This window comes from Rhinopithecus bieti, unplaced genomic scaffold (assembly GCF_001698545.2).
Source record: "Rhinopithecus bieti isolate Rb0 unplaced genomic scaffold, ASM169854v2 scaffold_19482, whole genome shotgun sequence".
In the NCBI taxonomy this organism is placed as follows: domain Eukaryota; kingdom Metazoa; phylum Chordata; class Mammalia; order Primates; family Cercopithecidae; genus Rhinopithecus; species Rhinopithecus bieti.
In genome coordinates this window covers 231,570-250,037 of record NW_016809768.1, presented here as the reverse complement: position 1 = coordinate 250,037, position 18,468 = coordinate 231,570, and the positions used below count along the sequence as shown (strand labels likewise).

General features: G+C 43.3%; 1 protein-coding gene across 38 annotated transcripts in view; it reads left to right on the top strand.

Moving 5' to 3' along the window:
- The window catches only part of LRRFIP1 (LRR binding FLII interacting protein 1), a 98,312-nt gene that overhangs the window by 17,467 nt on the left and 62,377 nt on the right, over positions 1-18,468 (top strand). For 18 of the 38 annotated variants that reach the window (XM_017890341.1, XM_017890340.1, XM_017890342.1 and 15 more), the window contains 5 exons: positions 5,473-5,490; positions 9,251-9,298; positions 11,016-11,060; positions 12,218-12,268; positions 14,976-15,014. The exons of 7 other annotated variants lie outside the window; for them this stretch is intronic. In XM_017890341.1, coding sequence (XP_017745830.1) covers positions 5,473-5,490; positions 9,251-9,298; positions 11,016-11,060; positions 12,218-12,268; positions 14,976-15,014 — 201 coding nt within the window. The remainder of the gene's footprint in view (positions 1-5,472; positions 5,491-9,250; positions 9,299-11,015; positions 11,061-12,217; positions 12,269-14,975; positions 15,015-18,468) is intronic. 13 more of the 38 variants (XM_017890345.1, XM_017890327.1, XM_017890324.1 and 10 more) reach the window with 4 other exon arrangements.

Here is an 18,468-nt window from a genome sequence, read left to right as displayed (position 1 = left end):
AATGTAAAAAGGCGAGCCAGTGTTTAAAACCAGTAAGATTTCCAATAAAAACCTGAATTTCCAGATTCTCTTACGGTGGTTGTAGATTCCGCCACATTCCCAGCAAAGACCAAGCTGGCCACATTCCCTGCAGGGTTGGGGCCCTGCCGCCGGTCGAACGTGCTCATTGCCCTCTGCTGCTAGGAGTTTGCCGCTCCGTGTAGAAACCTGCATGCAGAGGCTGGGCAGTGTCAGCGAGCCCTGGGAACCGTCCTGCACACTCAAGCTCTGGTATCCATAGTGGTGCCGGAGGCCACTAGAAGCAATAGTGCTTTTATTCTGAACTGGTTTTTAAATATGTATATGTATAATTTTTCTTTTTTTTTTTGAGATCAAGTCTTGCTCTGTTGCCCAGGCTGGAGTACAGTGACATAAGCTCCGCTCACTGCAGCCTCTGCCTCCAGATTCAAGCGATTGTCATGCCTTAGCCTCCCGAGTAACTGGGATTATAGGTGCGTACCACCATGCCTGGCTAATTTTTGTATTTTTAATAGAGACGGGGTTTCTCCATGTTGGCCAGACTGGTCTCAAACTCCTGATCTCAAGTGATCCTCCTGCCTTGACCTCCTGGCCTCCCAAAGTGCTAGGATTACAGGCATGAGCCACCACACCTGGCTTAAATATATATATTTTAAATGACAATTTCAAGTGCTTTTTCACACTGCCCAGTATCAGTGTTTCTGTAGAAATGTCTGTTCATACCTCAGCGGACACTCTCAAGCTCCTTGTGTGCGGGACACTGCTGGCCCCTTCCATCTGTTTTAGAAACCTAATGGCAGCAGGTGGGCAAGGTGGTTAATTTGGCGGGCAGTGGCCACTGTTTCTTAGGACACACCACTGTGTGAGCGGACGGCTGCCTCTTTCTCCACAGCCAAAAGCCACCCCCTCAGGCTAATGCTGGCGTTCCGAGGCGTATCTGATTTTAATTCACTTCGCCTGGCTCTCCAATAGGACCTCAGTCTTTGTTTTTTTTATTAAGGTCGTAAAAGAGTTGTAAAAAGAATTTCCCAAAATATTTTGTTGTTCTGGCAGGTTTTGCACAGTTGATGGGATTTTAAGGCCCCCTGCCCTGTTCATAGTTCCCGTGTCTCAGCTCTGTTGTTACAGCAGAGCCAAGGGCTCAGAGGATGCAGATGGCCGTGAAGCTGTGAGTGGGCCCTTCTCGGCCTTCATGATGGCATCCGTCATCCTTTCTTCATCTTTCTCTTGTACAGTAGATGTAACGAAAGTTACTTTCATCAAGAATACAAACCTAGGATTTCTACAAAATCAAGGTGAAAAAAGAATTATGTAGTATGTACGAACATCTTCCAAATTAAACATTTAGGTAAAAACATATTGTATCTTTTTTTTTTCTTTTTTTGAGACAGAATCTTGCTCTGTCGCCCAGGCTGGAGTGCAGTGGCATGATCTTGGCTCACTGCAACCTCCCTCTCCTGGGTTCAAGCGATTCTCCTGCCTCAGCATCCTGAGTAGCTGGGACTACAGGTGCCCGCCACCATGCCCGGCTAATTTTTTGTATTTTTGGTAGAGATGGGGTTTCACCGTGTTAGCCAGGATAGTCTCCAACTCCTGACCTCGTGATCTGCCCGTTTCAGCCTCCCAAAGTGTTGGGACTACAGGTGTTAGCCGTCGCACCTGCCCCATATTATATCCTTAATTATGGATAGAATTGATTTAAATATATACATATTGATATAAGCAGCTTGTTACAAAGTTGTTGGGCAAAAGTTCTTGATTTAAAAAATAACTAAGATGAATTAAGGCAAGCAATCATCTATGTGAATGGCCTCCTTTAAAAGCAAAGCATCCCTTTATTCCTTTGATTCAAAGGAAGCCCTTTTCTGTTGCATTTTAATTGTACAACGTAAGGACAATCTGTTGCTGGACTCCCGCATCTCTGTTGTAATATTCTAAGCCACACGAGAAGAAAAATAAAAAATAAGCCGGGCGTAGTGGCGGGCACCTATAGTCCCAGCTGCTCAGGACACTGAGGCAGGAGGAGCATTGCTTGAGCCCAGGAGCCTGAAGCAATGATCGGGCCATGATTGTCCCTGTGCGTAGCCACTGCACTCCCGCTGGGGCAACATAATGAGACCCCATCTCTTTCAAAAGTCAAAATATAAAAGTAGTTGCTACTCCAGGTGGGAAACCAAGTCTTGGGCATTTAATTTTAGTATCGTAAAAAGGGGGTGCAGAGCAGCCTTCGCTGATGCCTCTGATGAGCACAGGCCTTGCAGAGAGCATCTGATGAAATCTAGGAAGTCTGATGTAAAATGCCATGGTTTGCCCTCTTCAGCACGCGCACAGATGTCCTTTGCTTAGTAGATCGCATTCAGACAGCATGGTTTTATCATAAAGATATTTCAGGGGGCCACAGGGGTCAAAATATCTCGTCCTATTGCAAATTCGGTGGAAAGTCCTCCACCAGGAGTGGTGGTTTTGGTCTGTGCTCTCAGACAGCCGGGACCAGAGGAGGGGATGGTGTCCCTTGCAGGCAGCACCTTTGGCCAACGTTACCTTTTGCATGGTCCTCTGTGGATCTGCAGTCTCAGCTTCCTCATCACTGATGCCTGCACCTCTGCCCTCACGACTGTGGCTTGCCGCTGTGACACAGGGCGGGCGTCGTGGGCGTGGCTGCAGACTCCTGCCTGGGGTTGGTCACGGACCAGGACCCAGAGCCACCCAAATTTACCAGGTTGTGGAACGAGAGCCTGGGAAGGTGGGAGACGTGTCAGGAGGGGCAGAGAAATGAACGTGGCCAAGATGGTGAGTGAGGACACGGAGTGAAGCAGCTCTACGGAGGGGAAAGCCACTCTTCGTGGCAGCAGAGGATGGATGTGACAGACAGGAAGCTGCCCTGGGAGACGAGAGCGAGACGAGGAAGGGCCGGCCCAGTCAGCCCAGCGCAGCACGCGTTCCTAACGACGGCAACAGTGCCTTCATGAATTTAGGGTCCTTGCAAGGTGATGACATTCTTGTTTAAAGTTTATGTCTGCTTCTTCAAAAGAAGGATTGAAAGATCTTAAATAAGATAGATGTGTATTTTGTTACTAGTCAGAGAAGCCTGGGGTTGGGATGCATCTCAGGGCCCCTGCCGTGCAGCAGAGGTGGGCTTGGGGCTGTCACCTACCATCGGTGTTGGGCATCTTCCCGAACTTTACAGGTGAGGAGAACAGGCCTTAGGGGGAGACACAGTTTTCCCCGAATCCAAGAAAATGGCCAAGCCATGGTTCAAACCGGATTTGACAAGATGCAAAGCCTGTGGTCTTCCTAGCACACCCCTCTGTCTTGAAATCAGTTCTGCAGCCAGCAATAAAAACAAGTAACAAGGCCGGGCGTGGTGGCTCAAGCCTGTAATCCCAGCACTTTGGGAGGCCGAGACGGGCGGATCACGAGGTCAGGAGATCGAGACCATCCTGGCTAACACGGTGAAACCCCGTCTCTACTAAAAGTATAAAAAACTAGCCGGGCGACGTGGCGGGCGCCTGTAGTCCCAGCTACTGGGGAGGCTGAGGCAGGAGAATGGCATAAACCCAGGAGGCGGAGCTTGCAGTGAGCTGAGATCCAGCCACTGCACTCCAGCCTGGGTGGCAGAGCGAGACTCCGTCTCAAAAAAAAAAAAAACAAGTAACAGTGGAGGATGGAGTGAATCCGTGGACCATGGGGTTGAAGTTCCCGTTGAGGATGCTGGCACCCACAGCAGAGAGGGAAATAGAATGATCCACATAATCCTAGTCACTTTCCGAGTGGAAGCATGCCTTGAAAAAGAAAGTTCTCCTTGGTGCGGAATTTGAGGCACAGGAATATGAAACATAAAATAGACAATTTTGTTAGAATTTTCTATAAATACAGAATCAGTAGCCGTTCACCTAGCTGTGTTTTTATATGATCCGAAGGGTGGGGCAGAGGCCAGGAGGAGTGTACCCATGTGTGCACGCACGCATTCGTGTGTGCGTGTGTGTGTATGTGCACTCACACATGAGCATCTGTATATGCATCCAGAGGGAAGAGTGAGTTGAGCTGGTGGGGTCTGAGCTTGCACGTCTTGGGGCCATCTTCGGGCGGTGCCTGGAGGATTTAGGAAGGTGCCTCACACTTTTCTTTGCATATCAAGTCTCTGGGCCTGGCTATTATTAGAACCAGTTAACACAATTGGAGGTTATACAATCTGGTAGCTTGGGGCACTGGCATTTTAAGTTGTTGATTAAGGGGAAATGAATACGTTTTGGAAGACCCGTGTTTAAAGGGTAGGGTTGATACTTTGGTGTAAAAATTGAGAAACCTGATCCCTATTTTCATCTGGGTCAAAAGCCATCTCACCGGCATGCAGGCGTTTCTGAGCAGGCTCAGGGTTTTCTTGAGGGGGCCGCTGTGAGAACACTGAGAGGGGCAGGAAGCTGACCGGGGTTGGTGTCCCCCAAGGGAAGCGTGGAAGTGGTTCTTTTCAGCACACAGACGGCGAGAACCCTCCACAGCTTACTCTAGCTGCATTCCAGGGTCTGGTTAAAAGAATATGAGCTCTTTTTTAATGGATTTGTTAGGGGAGAATAGTGTACATATTTTTGGGAAATTCAAGTGACCTTGAACTTCTTAGGGAGAATCTACACTGATAGAAAAAAATGGTGATCGGGGTATCTCTTTTCTTGCTACTAACTTGATACACATTTTGGTTAGAGGTGCTTTGTTTCTTACAGTCATATTGTTGGATATAGTCACATGTGTTCCCCCATATAAGACTAGAAATGCCAACTTCTTGGTCTCGCAGTTTTGGCAGTGCCTTCAATAGTGCCTGATAATGATAAATGTCTTAATGAAGAATGAATGAAAATGAGTAGCTATCTCAGTTTTATCTAGTGATTACTACAAAATTAAGAGAAACCTCTGAAGCAAACGAATGTGTCAATGTATGATAATAACCTCTTTTAGGAAGATTTCTGTTACATTCAAATGAACACTCCATTTAGCTGGAATTTTCCTGTTATTCTGTATGTATCTGTGTGAATCAGAACATCAAAGCCTCTTTCTTTATTATTTGTGAATTTGACCAGTTAACTTTCCAATTAAGTTTCTGCACTTTTTGGTTAAACTTTTATTACTTACTGCAAAAGGAAATTTTGAATTAAAGATGAAGGAAGAACTTTTTCTTATTGATGGCAATAGGTTATACAGACTTCTGTATTAGAATAATAGCAGTATTTTGGGTAGAGATTCATGTGGCTCTGCCCCTATTTCCCCGATGTATCTAAAATGGAATGTAAAGTAAGTGATAAAATTACAAACTCTTGTCAGTGGGACCTCACGTGTTTTCTTTTTCACATTTTACTGTTATTCATTGTGGCTTTGATTCATATGGGGAAAACCTTTCATTCTGATGTTACAGCTTCTTTAATTGGATTTTACATTTCTTTTTTCTTTTGTCCTTCTCTGTAGATCTATCAGGTCCAAAAGGTAGGCTCTTCTTTATTTTCTAACTTGCATGTACTGTTTTTTCCTTGCCAAGGGCCTGGTCACCTTTCAGAAATAACACCTTGCACTGAAGATACATAGAAGTTCTTACTGTTTATTTTACTACTTTGTGTATGAATTTGTTTGAACATTCTGCCTAGATCCTCATCCTGCCCCATTCAAAGCCACAGTCAGACACATTTCTGTGTGCTGAATGCTTTTCTCATCTGCATTTTCCTCAAGAAATTTAAAAATTGTTTCTTTAAGAAGAAAAGTAATTGTAAGGCAAAATAAAATTATATTTCAGAATTTGGATAGCCTTCTGAAATTATGTATTGAAAGAAAAAGATGATTTTATTAGAAAACTTAAAAAATCCATGCAGATTACCACATACTGAGAGAGTATTAGATATTGACTTAAAAGTCTGAGTAAAAAGACAGTGATGATATAAAATAAACCTGCCATTCATCCCTAATGCTCAGAGATCATAAAATAACGCGCCTCTCTGTTTCCTAGTATTTTGTAGAAGCAGCTGAGGTTCAGAAGTAAATACACTGGGCAGGCCAGACACAGAAAATAAAGACAACCAAGTCAGTGATTCAAGATCTAGCAAAAATGAAGTCAGAAGTGAGTGAGTTCCTTGAGAATTTATAGAATTTGTATAGAAGGGAGTCTTTCCCATAAATAAATTTAGTTTGATACTTACAACATCTCTGATAGTTTCCTTTTATAAATTTATTTAGTTTCTAGATGAACAACAACTGTATTTTTCTCTTAGAGCAGATGAGAAAATCAGAATAAGATCACGTAATTTCGGAGGTTAGAGCACACAGGCCCTTGGAATGCACGGGTGGTCAATTTAAGACCTGTTGTGTTGGATTCCTGTGCTGGCCATCAGAACGAATCACCTTCCCCGCGGGCGCCCTGCACTCTGCATAGCTGCTGTCCCGAAGAGTGCAAAGAAATTTGTTAAGTAGATGCCAGAATCTCTTGTGCTTGGCTAGTGTTTCCAGGGCCCGAGTGTAGAAGTGGATATTGCAGCTGGCGTTCCTCGTCGTCCTCAGAGAGCCTCGGGAAGAACTGGACAGGTGCAAGGCCAGGCGGGGAGCCCTGCCTGTGACTGACAGCAGGACACTCTCATCCAGAACCTGGAAGAGGGGCTCTGTCTGGTCGTTTCCACTCGCATTCATGCCTTTCTTTTGCTAGGTCACGTTGTTTTGTTTTCACTAACGTGCCAGGGATACATTGTGAAAACTTTTGTCAGAATGTGCATTTGTGTAGAATGTGAAGCTAGAAGGAGCCCCGGAAATCCGCAGTGGAGGAGCAGAGGCACAGTTTTGTGGTAAAGGTGTGCCCAGGGAAGGGAAGGCTTTCCTCATCGCTGAGATGTCTGGGGAGGAGAGGAGGCGGCGATTGCTCCTCCGGCCCAGCCAACTGCTTTGGGGAACAGTTCCTCTGGGATTAAAGCTATTTCTGAAAGTAGTGCGGCTCCTGCTTCCCTCCGCATGGCTTCCGGCTCATGGTAGTGATTGACATTTGAAATGTTTGCCCTTCCTGGACTTTGCTGTGCTAGTGCTGCTGGCTAACCCAGGAACTACTAGGTAATTGCACTTGCTGTTACTAGGGGCGCTCTCTCCCCAGGAATGACATGAAATGCAGTTACAGCAGCCACTTACAAGACCACCCTGGCCGGGCGCGGTGCCTCACGCCTGTAATCCCAGCACTTTGGGAGGCCGAGGCGGGCGGATCACGAGGTCAGGAGATCGAGACCATCCTGGCTAACACGGTGAAACCCCGTCTCTACTAAAATACAAAAAAAAAAATTAGCCCGGCGTGATGGCGGGCGCCTGTAGTCCCAGCTACTCAGAAGGCTGAGGCGGGAGAATGGCGTGAACCCGGGAGGCGGAGCTTGCAGTGAGCCGAGATTGCGCCACAGCACTCCAGCCTGGGCGACAGAGCGAGACTCCGTCTCAATAAAAAAAAAAAAAAAAGCCACCCACGAACGAGGTGAATGATTTTCAATACTGGTTCTTCATCATGAAAAGAGCAAGACAGAGCGTGCAGATATAATGGGCAAAAAGAAATCTATGAAAACAGAAAAACTGACAATACAGATTTCTTTTGGAATTTAAATAATTTTATTGTGAGTTTATATAGCCCTCATCCTTCTAAAAACATATTTTGCTTCCCTCTTTCTAGTTGAGCCAAGATGGCATCATATTTTACTTGTGAAAAATCGGGAACTTGACAGGTGCTAACATTAATTGAATGCAAAATAGCTTTAAGCTGATGCATTTCCCTGACACTGAAGTTAAGACATGACTTTGGGATATGTTTGCTTTTATTTCCTTTCTGAATTTATATTCCAAGGGAATGACTTACAGAAAAATATGGCTCGTGTCCTTTTGTAGTAGAGTTCAGTATTATTGAATTTTTAAAAGCATTTTAAATTCTCCCTCCTAATTTTTGCTCTTCCAATTTTCTACTTACCATCATCTCTAAGAGAAAGAGGTAAGACCATCTGAGAACTGCGTATTTTTAAATCTGACCACACTTGGAAATGAAACTAAACCAAACATAGCAACAGCATGTTTTGGTTATTGTAAAATAATTTCAAAAATGGTCTTGTATGTCTAGCGTCTGATTTTTTCTCTTGATTATCAGATTTTAATGTATAAAGAGGAAATTCACATCTGTGTTATAATAGGGAAGTTTGGTTAGTTGTTTCTTGATTTTCTTACTGGAAATTAAATAAAAAGGAGAAAAGCAAAACCCCATTATTTGGGCCCATGACCTGGGTTCCCACCTACCTTTGGGATTCCCCAATTCAGTGGCATCAGTAGCTGTTCTGAGTCTGCTTTTCTCATTTTAACTTGGACCACTGAGCAAGATAAAAACATGGAAGTATAAACTAAAGCAAACTTGTCCAACCCACGGGCCACGTGCGGCCCAAGACGGCTGTGAGTGCAGCTGAACACAAATTTGTAAACTTTTTAAAAACATAATGAAATTTTTTTTGCAAATTTTTTTTTTAGCTCATCAGCTATCGTTAGTGTATTTTATGTGTGGCCCAAGACTCTTCTTTCAGTGCGGTCCAGGGAAGCCAAAAGATTGGACACCTCTGAGCTAACGTCATCTCCAGACATACGTAACTTGTGGGTCTGCGTATTTTTCTTCTGTACAATGACCTCTTCTGTGGGTGGCAGTCATCTCTCCGTCCATGCTACAAAGACATCAAAGTCTGAATTCTCATGGGCCTAGACTCAGCATAGACATCAGGCAGCTAGAACAAGTGTCAGCACACAGTTTCTCCCCTTCTTCTCTCAGTTTCCCTGAGATCCCAACACAGGAATGGCTCTGAGCTTCTGCTTCTCTTAGATGGTGTTTATTCCTTCATCGTGTTTGCTTTGAAGGCATGAGCAGCCTGTCCGAGGGGACGTGAAGGCTGCTGGGCCGGCTTTACTGTCTTGCTCTCCGCCGAGGCCCTTCGTCCTGGGGAAGCTTCGTCCTGGGCTCTCTTGCTTTGTCGGGATGGGGTGGGTGGGGAGGATCTCTCTTCACAGCTCACAGCCTGCATGACTGCGCGGGTGGCAGCTCCCTGCATAGAAGCCAAGTGTGCTGCTGACTGCTTTGCCTTGGCGCGTTACCTTCACCGCACGGCTGGACGGCCGTTTGGAAATGCATGTCGGAACAGTGCCTTAGACAACTGCCTTTTTAAGAAATTTCACTTCTTGCCTAATTTTTTTCCCCTTCTGTCTATAGAAATATTATGGGCTGGATACAAAATGGGGTGACATCGAGCAGTGGATGGTAGGCCTTGAATATAATTTTGTTTTTACTCTTCCCTCCCCACTTGAATACAGTGTTGAGACTTAAATGCTTTATAATGTAATTCTTATGTAGTTTAACTATGTAGATAGATTCCTATTGCACCATAATTTAATACTGAGAGATTTTCTTCCGGGGATTTCTGCATCTGGTCTCTGATTGTTTACATCCCCAAATGCATTCTGCTTAGAAACAGTCCTGGTCTTGCCTGTTCAGTAGCCACTGACTGCTGATGTCTCCTGGCCAGCGGTTTGGGGTGGTCTCCACTACCACAGCCACCCTGATCTCCTTGAGCACAGGGCCCTCCACCAGGACTCAGGCTGGGCATGCGCCCCTGGCTTGAGAACTTTCCAAAGAACATTCCCATTGACATCGCAGCTCACCAGACTCTGGCTGGAACCTGAGAGGTACATTATGCTCCATTTCCTTCACTCATGATTGCGACCAGCTGCCCCATCACCCTCATTTAGACTTTATCTGCATTTGCTGTTGGGTTCTCTCTTCATCTTGTCCGCTGTGCCTGCTGAAACCACTGGTCTTTGGTAAGAAAATTCCTTTACCTTCTCAGCCTGCTTCGTAGAACAGCCCCTCTGCCATCCTGTGAATGGAGGGCTAGCTCGCCCCGATGATACTCCTGTCTTTCCGGCTTTCTCGGGAAGCAGCAGCACCCACATAGGGAGGCTGCGGAAGGGGGATAATCTCTGTGCTTTCCACTGGTCCCGAGAGAGCATGGCCTGGCCCTTCTCGTTAGTTCATCTACCTGAGTCCTTCCACCTCTTCCTGTCCCTTTTGCTTTATTGCCTGGCCCTGTGGACTTCATCACATGCTTATAGCATTTGAGAACCTGGTTAGGATGGAAATGTCCTATTAAATGTTTCTTATACATAAAATTATCTGAGGAAAATCCACAATTCTTTCCTAACATCTTACATACTGGGTATAAAAGAGGTTATCTCTTCAAATATAAAGAGCACACACTTACTCTATTGGAAATATGATTACATTCAGCCTAGGCAAGCCATCATTTTAGGCTTACATGACATAAATGTATTTTTGTTAAACCTTAAGACATTTTTGTCCACAGGTATGGTGATAAAAGAAAGAGAAAAAAAGAAAAGAAAAATTTTAAAAATCTTAAGACATTCTTTGAAGTTGTATCATTGTTTTACATACCACTGAGAAAGAAAAAATGCTAATGATAACTGAACAACTTGGATTGTAAGATACACCCCAGCTTCAGAGATGTCTAAGTGTGAAAACCCATGTGTGTCTTAGAATCCACGATATATAGTAGAAAGAGTGACATCCTTTTCGGATATTTTGTGGAAATGATTTATCTTCTGATTCCTGAAGAGAGTAAGGTTCTGAAAGTAAGGGGAAAAGCAGATTGATTTAAATGGACCAGATGATAGAGGTTAGAAAAAATTAAGTCCCAACTTCTGCCCCAAACACTGTTTTACAACAAAATGAAGTATCCCAATTATTTTGTGCTTAAGAACCTTCCACCCCAGAAAAGAACATTTTTACCCACTGGTTTAATTGAAGCCTTTAAACGAAGGCAGAGAAAATATTTATTTGACATTTAGATCAGAACTCCTGTATTATGTTGCAATGGGACTACCTAAGCTTTTTTAAAGCACTTTTCCTGTGTCCATCTGTCTCTAACCTTTTCATACTGTTTCCTCCATTATTTTGGTAGGAAGACAGTGAGCGCTACTCTCGTAGATCCAGAAGAAACACATCGGTTAGTACCGTGTTCATTAATTACTTAGGCAATTTGATTGAATTCTAATTTATACTTGTAGTGGCTGAAGTATATATAATATATATAATATCTTAATGATGATATCATCCCTTAAAGAAATTAACACTATTGATGATAGAATACTGATATTATTACCTAAATAAAGACTATGAACTCAGCTTTTAGCGTTTTGACCTAAATTTGGTAAGGAGAGTGTGTTTGAGAAATTTTTGAGTATTAATATATTCATAACAACTGTAGTGCTTTTTGTGCCACTGAATACCCATAAATAATTTGCATAATAATATACACCAGTGCTGTGTATTTATATTACCGGTGAGATAATACTATTTGGATGAAATTACTTTTTTTTTTTTGAAACAGAGTCTCACTCTGTCACCCAGCCTAGAGTACAGTGGTGCAATTTTGGCTCACTGCAACCTCTACCTCCCAGATTCAATGATTCTCATGTCTCAGCCTCCCAAGTAGCGGGATTACAGGCACACGCCACCACACCCGACTAATTTTTGTATTTTTGGTAGAGATGGAGTTTTCCTATGTTGCCCAATCTTCTCGAACTCCTGGGCTCAAGTGATCTGCCCACCTCGGCCTCCCAAAGTGCTGGGATTACAGGCATGAGCCACTGTGCCTGGCCCTGAAATTACCTTTTGTTTGAGACGGAGTCTTGCTCTGTTGCCCAGGCTGGAGTGTAGTGGTGCAATCTTGGCTCACTGCAACCTCTGCCTCGTGAGTTCAAGTGATTCTCATGCCTCAGCCTCCTGAGTACCTGGGATTATAGGCACGTGCCATGACACCCAGCTAATTTTTGTATTTTTAGTAGAGACAGGGTTTTGCCATGTTGGCCAGGCTGGTCTCAAACTCCTGACCTCAAGTGATCTGTCCGCCTTGGCCTCCCAAAGTGCTGGGATTACAGGCGTGAGCCACCGCGCCTGACCCTGAAATTACTTTAAATCCATATTGCCCATAAGCAGACAGAGATCCACAAAGGCCGTGTTGTGGGGGACCTAGACTGGTGTCCACTGAGATGTCCAGGGGCGGTGGGGTCAGTTCCCAGCATCACTCTAAGACTTGGGCACTGGTTCTTCACGTATATTGTATGATTACTTCACGGTTGTTCTCGTCCTTTCTTTTAATAGGCTTCTGATGAAGACGAGCGCATGTCAGTGGGTAGTCGTGGAAGCCTGAGGGTCAGTAAACAGAATGATGGAGTTTGCATGGCACAGTTTCTGGTCCAAGCCCTTTACTTTCTCATCCCTGCATTCTGATTCCTTCTCCATTATCCCCGCGGTCTGATAGTCAATGCTTAACTGATGAGATGCTTACTTAAAATCAAAGCAGTGGGGGATGTTTCTTGGTTGCTGTAGAGAGATTATTAATATGCATAGGCACGCTGGTTGTTTCTTTCTCCCTAGATGAAGTCGTCTTTTTTTCAATACTTATCCACATCACAAAGCTCCCAAGCCTTGATTAGCACAGCGGGCTCAGCACATTGGTGCTCCACAGGAATGCAAAAGCGCATCTGCCCTTCATTAAGTCTGTATCCACTGACACACATGCTTCTGGTAAAATCGGAGCCTCTATTAAAGTAGCTGTAAGTTAATTATTATTGAGCAGTGTTTTCACACAGCTGCTATAGACTGCCTGCTGAAAACCTGGACCAGGACTGGATCCGTAAGATCTGCCTTTAGCCGCTTTTCCTTGTATCAGTTATAATTAGATCTCTTCACCACTGATAGGCTTAATGGTCAATCAACACAAATATGGACTTTTCCTTAAACATTCCAGAAACCTTAATAATTACACTTGAAAAAAGTGTGAGTTTTGGGGGAAGTAAAACAGAAAAACTATGTTTTGCCCAGTGCTTTAAGTCAGTGGATTAATCTGAGCATGTCAGTTTCTTTTACCACAGGATTGAAATTGCATCTCACCACTAGTAATAAATAAGTCTCAAAGCAGCCACTCCGTTTTATTAATCCTTAGGGACCCCATAGAGCTGAAGGCTTGTTTTACTTCACTGTGACAAGTAAATCCTATTACTCCTTGACTTATACCTGTGCTAAGTATGTGTGTAATTTGGCCGTTTGTAATGATAAAATGCAGAGGTGAAACATGGTTGCTGTGCTGTGAAGCAACTCTGTCCTTGTCACTGTGCTTGCAGTGCCAGAAGCAGATCTGTACTGATTTTGCCAAAAAACTGTGGTTCAAATGTAAGGCCCACCTGAGGGCTTCCTTGCTGCTTAAAACCTCCTGAGATGCAGCCTCAGGGATGCCGTTGTAACTGTTAACCTCAGGACACTCTGACACCACTCACCCAGGAAGAGGGAGGATTTGTGGACCCAAAATATAATAAATGCAAAGCTCAATTAACAAAGTCTGTAGACAAGGCCCAGATATCATAGCTGTTGAGCAGGCCCAGGAGAAACTTGAGTCCTTGAAACCAGTGAAGAAAATGCTGTTTCAAGGATGAGGGAGAGTGACCAAGAGAGGAGAAAACTCAGACTTAGCAGCATAGAGGATGTCGGTGACTTTGGCAGGAGAACTTTTAACAGAAACGTTGAGGGCAAAGCCTGGTTAATATGCGTTCAAGAGAGAATAGGAGGAGAGAGACACAGAATCCCAAACTCTCTCTCAAAATGCATCATTTTTCAGAGCCACACCCTCCTGAAATTATAGGCAAGAGGTATGCACTTAAATTTTCCTGGGAAAAGTATGTTCACTGTCTTAAGATTCTCAGAGGGTCTCCTGACCCCAAAGAGTTGAAAACAATTGCAATATGAACGAGTATGATGGTGTTATGTAACAGCGTTCATTTCATTTTCAATGATTTTTAACCAGAAATAAGTTACATCTTTCTGCTGGACACCACTCTTTGCCAAGATATCAAGTATATTTGTTTTAAGAGCTGAAATTCCCTGTGGGAGATTCATCGTTAGGACAGTACATAAGATGGGGAGGAAGTGGATGGGATTTTCGTTTTCAGTCACATGACACTTTCCCATCATGTACTTGATCTAAAGAAATAGATTCCTCAGAACTTAAGAACTTGGATCCTGGAGATGAGAGTCAAACCTCCTAATGTTTATAGGCACCAAACAAGCCCAGAGCAGTGAAGAGGCCTGCTTGGGGTCACAGTTCTTAGGAACAAGGCCAGCGCCTGCTGCTCAGAGGCCTGGTGGCCTGCATGCCCTCCGTGTGCTGGGTGCCCTGGGCTCTATGCTTGCCCCTTTGTACCACCGAGCAGGGCATTCCCCAGAGTGAGGACTCTCATCTCGCTCTGTTTCTATGCAGGGTCAGTTTTTTACTGTTTTTATGTATTTTAATATTATGAACTTTTTACATTGTTGATTCTAAGATCGTATCTTTTGTTTATTGACTCTGAAAACACAGGCCTTCTTCATTTAACTAGAAAAGATGATAAACCCTAGAAAAGGTGGGGAGGTGATTTATATTATTCTGGCATTTGTATGGATGCCGCTTCAGAAAATCTAGATTTCGGATTTTCTAGAATTTCTAGATTTTAGATTTTCTGGAAAATCTAGATTTTAATTTTCCTTTTGAAAACTGACAACAATGCGTCTGTTAACCTTTTCCCTTATGTAACTAAAATGGATTATGTAGAAGAGGAAATAAGATTTATCAGACTGTTTCAGACTTCCTGAATTATAGCAACCTTTTCCATGGAAGTTTATTTAATGCTACTGGATTCTATGGTAGCTACCATTCTGACATAATTCTTTTTGTAAGTACATATTAGATCCTAGAGATTATGGGAAAATGTACTTTTGTTAAGATTTTAAAGATTGCTTGTATTTATGTTTTACTTAGCTTTTAAATTTACTTTTGGCAACTCTCTTTTCTGTTGTTTCTTTTTTTCTGCTATCTTTCTTCTGACAGTCGCAGCCTGACTTGGAGTATGGGGGTCCCTACGCCCGGGTGAGATGGTCGGATATACTTTGCTGTGTGACCTTAACTGTGTGGTGTGACGTATAATAACCTATGCTATTTCCACGAATCTCATGGGTGCTTTTCTGAAAAACCAAGTACATCTTTGTCTCCAGTTTTTGCCTGGGGGGCTGTGAGGCCAGGAGGGCAGGCTTACGCTGCGGAGTGAGCAGTCTTCCTCCTGGGGCCTCCAGGGTGCAGCCCAGATCCTGCCGGAGGGGAGGAGCCCAAGCATCTGTGCATGAACACTCCCTCACCAGATGGCCTTTGAGCACCAGCTGTTTGCCATGCCTTGTGTTAGCAGCTGTGTATACCAAGATGAAAAAGATAGTGTCTGCCTTCAAGGAACTCAAATCAGATCAAGAATTCCCAAAGCCTCTACATTTCCTTTAAAAGATTAAATGTAAAGTCATTTTACCTAATGAAAAATCTATTATTTTCCAGTCTATATCCATTCAAATTAAATGTAATTTTGACTTTTTTGCTAGGAAGTATTCTTTGAGAAAGCTCCTACTTCCAGTAACAAAAACTAAGGCCTTAGACTTAAACTCAGAATTACTTCTTCTTATATGTATCTGACAGTTTCTGTGCCTTATGCTTTCTAAAAGTCTGTCAGTGTTATACTTCAAGGAAGAAAAAGTTCTCCCCAGAAAGCGCAGCTCAGCATTAAAGTGATTTGATACTAAAGTTATTATAGCGTATTATGTACTATTTCACCTGAAGGACTTTACCTAGAAGCATTTTGTGCTTCATTTGTTCCAGTGCATTTCAAAATTATTTAGTAAATTCCTGTTTTAAAAATGTATTTTTGGCCAGGTGCGGTGGCTCACGCCTGTAATCCCAGCACTTTGGGAGGCCGAGGTGGGCAGATCACAAGGTTAGGAGATCGAGACCATCCTGGCTAACACGGTGAAACCTCGTCTCTACTAAAAATACAAAAAAAATTAGCTAGGCATGGTGGCGGGCACCTGTACTCCCAGCTACTCAGGAGGCTGAGTCAGGAGAATGGCATGAACCCGGGAGGCGGAGCTTGCAGTGAGCCAAGATTGTGCCACTGCACTCTAGGCAAGACTCCTTCTCAAAAAAATATATATATATTTTTGTGTTTGCAATTATAATGAATAAATTGTAGCATACATCTGCATAGCATATTTGGTGCCGTGAGCCTCCTGTGGGGCGGCTATTCTGCTCTTAACAGATGCAGGCTGGAGTGAGTAGCTTGGGGGTCAGGACAGGGGAAAGCACAAAGACAGGTCATTAGATTCAGAAAGTGCTCTTCACAGAGTATCTGTTACTTAACTACAGAGCACTTCAAGTCACTCTGGCAGGTGAGAGCATTTCTGTGACACTGTACCTCCAGCAACTCTCCTGTTCTTTAAGGAATTCAATGTATTAGCAACATAAATCTAGATTATTACTCTTTTTATGTTAAATTCAAAGTAAATTTGATTGAAGAGCTAACCCCCCGTGGGATAAATGTGTGTGTTAGCAATGGTCAGGAACACATTTTGGATTTCTTGTTCAGTGTTCTTTGTAAGAATTCAATAGAATGCATCAGGGATCGAACTCAAGAGTTTTGACGTTGCCTTCCTTGTTTGTTTTCCATCTCTAATGCCCTTTACATGTGCCCTGTCTTTTGACTCATGTAGAAAAGACATCTAACATTATTAATCCAAAAAGTTGGCAAGGGACTTTTGCATGGTCCCATGGGAAGGTCACAGACGCTTTGATAACACTGCGTGGTAGTCATTAGCATTCGGACTAGTCACAAGTTACCGTTTTCATAGGACATTTACCCTTGTATCTTATTTATCCTGTATTAGAAAATATTAACTTATGTATGTCCTCTTTATGTTGTTCTCTCTTATGGCAGTGTTTCTGGAGAGCTTGTTAGAATGCATGTTCCTGAGCCCTTTCTCTAAGTATCCTGATTCCCTAGGCAGGGGCCCTTGCTTGTGAGAAGCATGCCAGGTGACCAGGAAGCAGGTGGTCTGCGGACTCCCCTCTGAGACTCAGTCTTAGAGCATGGAACCAGCAAAGTGAACAAGCTTATGTACCACTTAAAGCCATACAGTACAATAGAGCAAAGCTTGTTGAACATCAGAGACCCAACTTAAGATGAAGTTAATATGCTGCCTGTGGACTTTTTGTTCTAATATTGTTCAGTTAACTGTCAATGCCCCTTGCCCTTTTACGCCACGTAAAAATAGCCCCACCCATCTAAATACAGCACAAAAAACACCATCCAAGAGGAGCAAGTTAGCAGTGTTCTTTAAGAAGGTCAAAGTTCTTCTCCCTGTGGAGATACAGTTAACAAGATCCTATAGATTTGGGAGTACATTCAAGGAATATAGCCCAGGAATAGATTCCTTATGATAGAATTCCATTACCACAGACCTGGTCATGGAAACTGCTTTGCAGGCTTTCCTGCAAAGTAACAGTTTTTCCCGGGTTTTCGTGGAAGCCTGTAAGTGGAAAGGTGACAAATGAGAGGATACTGTCATGCTTCCGGCTTGCCCACCTTCTGCTCCATCGCTGCAAGCTGAGCTGGAGAACTGCAGTGCAAAGGACAGGGTTCCTCTGCAGCGTTGTGTGTTTCATAAGCAGCAGTGGAGAGCCAGAGGCCTTGCTTATGTCATACATTTCCTCATTTATTAGTAAAGTCAAAGTCATCTAAAATCGATTAACGTTAGCCTTCATTGTTACATTAATTTCTTCTGGAATCTAGTTTCTGAAGAGATAACAAGGGATTGAGATCTACAATTTGCAAGTCCTTGACATGCATTTTCATGTCAAATAATCTTGTTGCTGAAGACATGAGAGGAAATTAGTCTGAGTAAAACTCTTGCCCACCTCCAAAGATTTTTGCTATTAAATTTATTTCAGAAATGTTTTAATGTCACTCACAGAGTTCTCAAATTTAATGTGGAAGGATTTCTACACTTCTTTTGTTTCAAAACTTCAAATTGATTTCTTGATTTGTTTGGAGTTATAGCAAAGATAAATACGTAGTTTGATAGTCAAAGTTTCATGAATCTGGATTTATAATCTGTTTGGAAATTCAATTTTTTTTTCTACTTTAATGTCATGGCTGCAAAACATGTGCTGTGCAGCACCCATCCCCTGAATAAGGAACCACATTCAGCACCTCCCACGTACCCGGGCCCCTTCCATGTATATTCAGGTATCTGCCCAGTCAGCACATGCTTCAGGAGAGCACTGTTCTAGGTGCTTGAGATACTCATTTTCATCTCGTTTAATCCTCACGATGGCTTTGTAATGTATTTATTATTATGCATATTTTCACAGCTGAGAAAGCGGATGTTCGAGTGGATTAAATAATTACTTAAGGTCACATGACAGAACTTCTGTCTGGAATTTGGACTCATGCCCAGAACCTGATGGCGTCTCCTTCCATTTTTACCAGTTGTGTGGACTGCTCCTC